General features: G+C 35.2%; 1 protein-coding gene across 1 annotated transcript; it reads left to right on the top strand.

The window, feature by feature from the left end:
* The first annotated feature begins 1,838 nt into the window (after positions 1–1,838).
* On the top strand, positions 1,839–4,164 carry LOC127723831 (uncharacterized). The gene is made up of 2 exons (XM_052230555.1): positions 1,839–1,869; positions 3,611–4,164. The coding sequence occupies exons 1-2, from the start codon at positions 1,839–1,841 to the stop codon at positions 4,162–4,164; spliced, it is 585 nt and encodes a 194-aa protein (XP_052086515.1).
* The last annotated feature ends 4,683 nt before the right edge of the window (positions 4,165–8,847 follow it).

The following is an 8,847-nucleotide window of genomic DNA, read 5'->3' as shown; positions in this document are numbered from 1 at the left end:
ATGACAGTTGTTTTCCATTCGTTAGATGTGTTTGAGCTTTTGATTTTGCCACTTTCCGTTTTGAATTTCCCTTAGTGTTCGGTATTTTTGTTATTTTACTTTTTTCTTTGACAGTGGCGGATCCAGAACTTTTTATAAGGGAGGCCCACTGACTGACCTAAGAGGGGACCCGATCCAGTCATGCTTCAGTGATTCCCTATATAATCAACCAAATTTTTCCCACAATTGGAGGGCCCGGCCTCCCCCTCCCCCTGGATCCGCCTATGCTATCTTAACATGCTCATTATACTGGTTCCCTTTGTGTCTTTACATGCGTACTGTGTTGGTACTCTTTGTCTCTGCACATGGTCATGTGCCCTAACAATTTGGTACTTATTGTGTTTTTACAAGGTCATGTGCCCTCACATTTTGGGGTTTTTGAGTCTTTACATGGTTTTGTGCCCTAACAAGTTGGTACTTTTTGTGTCTTTACATGGTCAATTTATTTTTGGTGATCGATACAGGCATCTGGGAGACTTTGTTTATCCTCGTCCTGAGTATTCATGAAATATTTGACACTGTATGTCAAGTAAATAGCAATCAAGCAATCCATTTTTGCTGCAAAATACGTGAGACATCATTATCATGCTTGTAAAATATATCGCATACAAATATACACCACTAGGTCATTCAGATTTTGTTTTTATAAAAATGTGTAATTCGTTTATTGATTGTTGCTTGTTTAACGTCCAGTGGCAGAAAATAGGTAAACTAATTGTTCATCTATAGACACTCGCTAAAATATTTTAAAATTAACCTTATTGATCCTGAGAAGGAAGAGGAAGTTTGATCAGTTCATTGTCTGAAGGAATTCAGTTAAAAATAAATTTCCTTCAAGATGTCACATACATAGGATTTTTTTCCAGATTACTGTTCTGTATCAGTTGTCATCATCTGTTACTTTTTTGTTTCTATAAAAAATATCTTCCTTTTAGAAAAATGAAATAAGGACTGTTTTCACCGCCAGTGATATTAATCAAGATGAAATTATTCACTATTTTGTCATGTTTGTTGGTTTGCTTGGGCTGTGTTAAATTCGTTAACACGGCAAGCCTCATACGCAAAACCATAATCGTAGACGAGGACACCGCAGATGCAATAGATGATATCGCAAATCCTCCACCGGACGTCCACCAACATCATAAAAGTAAGTTAATTTCAACATATCTACCTTGCAACATAATTACACAGTTTGGCACAATTTTTTAATTTTTAATTAATGTTTTCTGTGCACTTCAAATTCCCTTTGATTTCTTACCTCATAATGCCACTCCAAACTAAATAATTGATCTTCGGACTTTTATGAGCAAAAATTGGAGCGAGTGATCAAGCGAAATTTTCATTTTCATTTTTTTGTCAAAGTTAATATTTTAGAAAGTGATACCTGAATTTGGCCCGAGAAAGCGTTTTTTTTTTTCTAATTTCTTTCTACACTACTATTTTCAGGAACGAGAAATATTTTTTAACACCAAAAAATTGCGATTTTCTACGAATTGTTGGGGGAGCGATGGGATTTCAAAAATAGAATTGTTGATTTCATTTAAATGGAGCGGTACTATTTCTTTTAGGTTTCCAAAATTTTTGGAGGGAACGAATCCGAAGATTCAATTTGAATATAATTAAAAGAAAGGTTACTCACAGCCATTAGGTGCTAAAGCTTTTTAAAACTTTGTTGAAATCGCGGTGGTGGTCTATTATCAATTTAAATTACAAATTATCATGAAGTGGTAAAGTTCGGATACTTTTTTAAGTTTTCGTTGAAATCGAGTTAGTGGTCAACTATTAATTCAGCTTAAGGCATGAAGAGCTCAAGTTCGGATGAACCGCGAGGTTGGTTACTTGTAACAAATTATTATTCGGACAAAACCATCACGATATATCATATGCTTCTTTTATGTGTTTCCTTTTGATAATCTCCTCATCAAGATGTAAAAATGGAGAGGGTTGAGATCTAAAATTACCGATAAACCCGGAACATTTACATTTGCCTGTTCCCAGTCAGGAATCATGTCAGTAGTAGCCGTATGTCATATCCTAATGTTTTGTCGTTATTTAGCGAGAATTTGGCTTTAATGACAGATCTTTTAATAAGAATCTGTCACAGAGGTCTGACAAATTTTGTTCACTCACAGGGTCAAAACCTAAAAATGTTTAAATTCTATATCATATACTTTACATATTTTCATTGAATTAAAAATGCTAGTAAGCATTACGTGTTGCGCTTGAATGCTTTTTGATACACATTGCAAAATTTCCATGTCTTTATTAAAGGAGGGGGTATATGATAAGAGCCATTGCCTGGCCTCTGAAATAGCAAAATGCTAAAGTATTCAAACAGTTATGTTAATGAACCAATTGCTTTTAATCTGGGAACTTTATTACAAAAAGCTCACGTCTTCGAGCATCACTGAAGAGACACTAGTTGTAGAAATTCACATCTGGTGCAGTAAAATTGGGACTGTAAATGTAATTATTATCATTTGTCTATTGTATGTTGCTCTCTAAATGTTATTATTATCATTTGTCTATTGTATGTTGCTCTCTAAATGTTATTACTATCATTTGTCTATTGTATGTTGCTCTCTTAATGTTATTACTATCATTTGTCTATTGTATGTTGCTCTCTAAATGTTATTATTATCATTTGTCTATTGTATGTTGCTCTCTAAATGTTATTACTATCATTTGTCTATTGTATGTTGCTCTCTAAATGTTATTATTATCATTTGTCTATTGTATGTTGCTCTCTAAATGTTATTATTATCATTTGTCTATTGTATGTTGCTCTCTAAATGTTATTACTATCATTTGTCTATTGTATGTTGCTCTCTAAATGTTATTACTATCATTTATCTATTGTATGTTGCTCTCTAAATGTTATTCAATTATTTTTGTCATTGAGCTGCTGTCTCATAAACGTATAAAAAAGATATTTATCAATTTTGTACGTCCGATGTGCTTTTCGAGAATAACCTTCATCCGGAACGTTCAAACCCAAATATTTGAAAGCTAGGGATGAATAGGAGCTAAAACACACGAAGATATTTATTATCAATTATTCTCTGCTTTATTCAATCCTTTAAAACGCAAAACTTAGTATACCATAGCTACATAGACGTTAATGCAATTCAGTCCCAATCAATATTGCTGGATAAATAACGAGAACATAGAGAATCAAATCCATAAAAAAATCTATTACAATCTTAAACAGACCTTTACTGACTATAGGATGATAGTTTTGCTAATTGTTGAAGGCAATATAGTCCTCCTATATGTCTCCGTCTGTTGGTAGCCGGTGGATAGTTTGTTTCTTGGAAATCAGGCTACATCTGATTACTAGTATTTATTTCATACATCCATACAATATCGTCTCTAGTCTGCAAATCTTCATCTATACCAGACATTGATCTAAAAACTCAGATCTTGATATGGGAAGGGATTTAAAAGGCTAATACCAGGGCTGGTATGGACAATACTGTTATTTTCTATAAGGATATTCAATGTCAGTAATAATGAAAAGTTTTCCACTGCTTACTTTCAGACGGTGACTATAAATATGACTTTGCAAAAGGAAAACGCAAAGGTCATGACCAAGCAAAAGGCAACGGTCATGGCCATGCAGGAAAAGGAAAAGGTAAAGGTCATGGTTCTGGCGGAAAGAGTAAAGGTCATGGTTATAAAGGAAAAGGTAAAGGTTATGGTTATGAAGGCAATGGCAAGAGTTATGGCTATGTAGGATATGGTAAAGGTCATGGTTATGGAGGAAAGGCTGAAGGTCATGGTTATGGAGGAAATGGTAAAGGTTATGGTTATGGAGGGAAAGGTAAAGGTCATGGTTATGGAGGCAATGGCAAGAGTTATGGCTATGTAGGATATGGTAAAGGTCATGGTTATGGAGGAAAGGCTGGAGGTCATGGTTATGGAGGAAATGGTAAAGGTTATGGTTATGGAGGAAATGGCAAAGGTCATGGTTATGAAGGAAATGCTCAAGGTCACGGTTATGGCAGAAATGACAAAGGACATGGTGGCTATGGTTATAGAAATGCCAAAGCATATAGATACGGCAGCATGTATGAAACAGAAAAAGCCAAAAGAAGGACACAATCACAGACAATCCTAAATTAAAATAGACATATAGGAGTACTTAAAAAAAAACACATCAAGATGAGATACAATTAGATTGATGATTTATGTTGATATAATAAAGGAACTCAGTTATTGATGATATTAATAAAATAAAGTATTCCTTTATCTTCATGTCGAATTGTTTGTCCTATGATTCTATAGCGTCCATCTGCAAGCATTTACTGTTTGAGATTTTTGTAGAGATCATAGTTGTACCATACAATGTAAATGATGATGTAACTGGGGTATGTGTGATTTGGTTAGATGGCCTTCAGAACTGATGGGTCAAACTTTACTGTTATCTTAAGAACCTTTGAAATACTGAAAACCAAATCTGTCATGCAGACAGTTTTCTAATGATCAATTTACAGATTTTTATTACTTTTGATATATATATTTTCTATTCCTATAAATTGGAGGGGCCTCAGTGACTGAGTGGTCTAAGTAGTCCAACTACTGTATCACTAGCCAGTCAACACTGAGGTTGCGAGTTCGAATCCCTCACGGGGCAGGTGCACTCGACACCAATCTTAATTGACTAGGATTGTCAGTTGTCCTACCGAAGGTCGGTGGTTTTCTCCCGGCACTCTGGCTTCCTCCACCAATAAAAACTGACCGCCACGAAATAGCACAATAGTGTTGAAAGTGGCGTTAAAACACAAATCAATCAATCTATAAATTGGAAAGATTTTTGAGAGTCCTATTTGACAAAATAATTAATATGACTTTCTGTTTCTATTGGACAGTCAAAATGGCTGTGAAGAGGTTCAAGGGTTAGTCAAAACATTTACTAAATTTTATCATCGGTACAAGGACATCATTCGTAAATATAAATCAACATGCAGACATCTTATACGTTCAGGTATTTCACATCCAATATTTTATGGTAATATTCTTTACAAAGCACAAAAAATGTCGGCATTCACCTCAAAAGCTTACCAAACCTTTAAACAGACTTATTCGGAAAGGATATAGTTACGATACTGTTGTCCAGTCATTAAGGATTGTATATTTTGGTATTAATATTGATTCACTCATAGGGTCTTTGCATCGGAAAAAAAAACCACATTTATTCTAAAACCAGTTGTTGGCATGATACGGGTTATGTTCTTCTCATATATTTTATGATGGTATGATACTATACCCCTAACGGGAGGGATTGTACTTGATTTTCATATGATGAAGACATAATCTTTCAATCAGTTTAATTGAGGTCTGGAGCTGGCATGTCAGTAACTGCTAGTAGTCATTTGTTCATTTATGTATCATTGTCATTTTGCTTAGTTTCTTTTGTTACCTATTCTGACATCGGACTCGGACTTCTTTTAAATTGAGTTTTACTGTGCGTATTGCTGTGTTTCTGGCTAGAGGTATAGGGGGAGGGTTGAGATCTCACAAAACATGTTTATCCCCGCCGCATTTTTGCGCCTGTCCCAAGTCAGGAGCCTTTGGCCTTTATTAGTCTAGTATGTTTTTTAATTTTAGTTTATTCATATGTTTTGGAGTTTAGTGTGACGTCCATTTTCACTGAACTAGCACACAATTTTATTTAGGGGCCACTGAGGACCACCTCCGGGTGCGGGATTTTCTCGCTGCATTGAAGACCCATTGGTGGCCTTCGGCTGTTTTCGGCTCTATGGTCGGGTTGTTGTCTCTTTGACATATTCCCCATTTCCATTCTCAATTTTATTAGCTAGGGCTACACGAAGGTATTGATACAGATGGAAGAGGTTCTAGCTAGGGATACACGAAGGTATTGATACAGATGGAAGAGGTTCTAACTAGGGATACACGAAGGTATTGATACAGATGGAAGAGGTTCTAGCTAGGGATACACGAAGGTATTGATACAGATGAAAGAGGTTCTAGCTAGGGATACACGAAGGTATTGATACAGATGGAAGAGGTTCTAGCTAGGGATACACGAAGGTATTGATACAGATGAAAGAGGTTCTAGCTAGGGATACACGAAGGTATTGATACAGATGAAAGAGGTTCTAGCTAGGGATACACGAAGGTATTGATACAGATGAACACATCAAATCTATTGAAGTGCAGTGGATTATTTAATTTTTACAGTATAAACTGAAGATTTGAGAGCTTGAAAGACTTCAATTATTAAGCTTCTCAATTATCAAAATGGGTGTATGTCAAACTGCTATAATTTCAATGGAATTATTCCTGTAAATTGTGTGGTTCAAATTTCTGGAATTTTTATATAGTTTTGTCAACAAGTCAAAGTAAATATTTTGTCAAAATTTTATGAAAATTAAACGAGCATAAGTGTTAGGTACCACCTTATTAGAACTCATAGACACGTTAGCAGTGTATACATTTCATTTGATGTATAACCTACATTGACGAAGATAAAAAAACATTATCTCTTCTCTCCAAACAACAAAAATAAGCAGATCTGAGCTTTTAAGTAAACAGTGACAGTCAGTTAGAATAGGTTTTTATGTCAAATTAAGCAGCTAGAAGCTACATAATGAAGCCCGAATGCTTACATGTGGTGCAGGACATGCTTACCATTCCGGAGCACCTGCATGCACTCCCAGTTTTTGGTAGGGTTCAGGTAGCTCAGTAATTAGTAATTTAGGTAGGGTTTTTAGACTGTTGTTTGTCTTTGTATTTTGCTATGATTTTGTCATTCTTTATTCGACTTGATTAGTTTTTATTTTCCCTTTGGTAGGTTCTGACTCTTTTTTTCAAAGCTGTAGGGTAAACGTCCTGGATTTAGAATTTACCGATATATTCTGATGTAGTGTAAAATCTTGACCTAAGTTTGAATGTTTCTTGACGCTGGAAACCAAAAGCAGTGGCGGATCCAGAACTTTTCATAAGGGGGGCCCGCTGACTGACCTAAGGGGGTCTCATTGGGGGGTTCTGATCCCGGATCCCGCTTACTGTTTTGTCAGATTCCCGTATCCCGCTTACACTATGTACATAAGCAATTCTCATTTTTTTGTAATTTCCCGTATCCCGCTAGACTTCATTTCCCGTTTTCATGGCACAATAATTTGACTTTCACGTGTCACGCTTACAAAAAATCGGCAATCCCGCGTCACGCTTAATCCCCAATGAGACCCACACCTAAGGGGGGCCCGCTCCAGTCATGCTTCATTGATTCCCTATATAATCAACCAAATTTTTCCCACGAAAAGGGGGGGGGGGGGGGGGGACCCCCTGGATCCGCCTATGAAAAGCACAAGATTTTTAATGCTGTATACACTTACCTTTAGTATCACTTGACTAGAGGCTCTAAAGAGCCTGTGTCGCTCTCCTTAGTCTATATATGTGCATATTCAACAAAGGATGCTCTCCAACATTGTAGACGAGAATAGAATTCATGACAAAAATCTCTGTTTTGTTGATCTTGTATTGCTGATCATTTAGTCTGTTTAGTTTCTCTCTAACTTCTTTAGTTTTTGCTCAAAACACAAAAGAGGGTAAAAAATCCTCATTTATGGGTAATCACTCCTATAAAGCGTGAATCTACTAACTAAATCGGCAAAAATTTGACTTGTTAGTAGATCTCGACTTGCTGATCATTTTTGTGACTTGAATATTATAATTTTTTTATCATATATGGCAATACGAAAAAAATGGTGAAAATTGTCTTTAAAAGACAATAACTTCAATAAGGTGTCGATGGACGATTTCCTCATTTTATTTGTAGATCTTGTCTTGCTGAACATTTTTGCCTATTTAAGTTTCTAACTATCTATTATAATTTTTGAGATCTAAGGTAAATCACAAAAAATTGGTAAAAATCGTCATTCATCAAAGGGCAATAACTCTCATAAGGAGTCGACTGAAGATTTCTACCATGAGACTTGTTTGTAGAACTTGTCTTGCTGATCATTTTTGCTATATAAAGTTTCTCTCTATCTATTATAGTTTTCAAAATAATAGGCAAAAATGAAAAAATAAATGTGGATAGTGTCCACATGTGGACACAGATGATGCCCCCGCTTGCATATCATATAGTTATAAAGGGACATAACTGAAGAACGGTAAAAGTGACGCTACCCAAATTTGAACTTGATCTGAGTTTTGTGGTAATAAGCATTGTGTGTAAGTCTCATAACATTTGGTTGAGGCTAACGGAAGTAGAGAACAGAAACTAAAAATTCAGCAATTTTTCTATTTGAAAATACGCATAACTCTAGAACGGTTGTGTATAAGTTTTGTAACATTTGGTTGAGACAAACTAAAGTTGGAGAACGGAAACGAAAAATTCAGCAACTTTTATGTTTATAAAGGGACATAACTCAAGAATAGTAAAAGTGTCACTACCAAATTTTGTACTTAATCTGTATTATGTAGTAATAAGCATTGTGTATAAGTTTCATAACATTTGGTTGAGGCAAAGTAAAGTCAGAAAACTGAAACAAAAAATTAAACTGAGTTTTGTGGTAAAAAGCATTATATATACATTTCATTACATTAATTTAAGACTAACTCAAGTTAGAGAATGGAAACGAAAAATTCAGCAATTTTTTCATTTGTAAATGGGCATAACTCTAGAACAGTAATCAAAGTGCTTGTAAGCACTGAACGGTAAAGATTACTTTAATTTATCAGTAGGAAGTAAAATTGAATATTGCATTGTATAAAACATTGGTTGTAGTTGATTCAGCTACCATAACTCCAATTTTCAAAGAAGACTTTGAAAATATT

The sequence above is a fragment of the Mytilus californianus genome, unplaced genomic scaffold (genome assembly GCF_021869535.1).
Source record: "Mytilus californianus isolate M0D057914Y unplaced genomic scaffold, xbMytCali1.0.p SCAF_13, whole genome shotgun sequence".
Classification (NCBI taxonomy): Eukaryota; Metazoa; Mollusca; class Bivalvia; order Mytilida; family Mytilidae; genus Mytilus; species Mytilus californianus.
The sequence above is the reverse complement of the archived record's forward strand: the minus strand, read 5'-3'. Positions and strand labels throughout refer to the sequence as shown.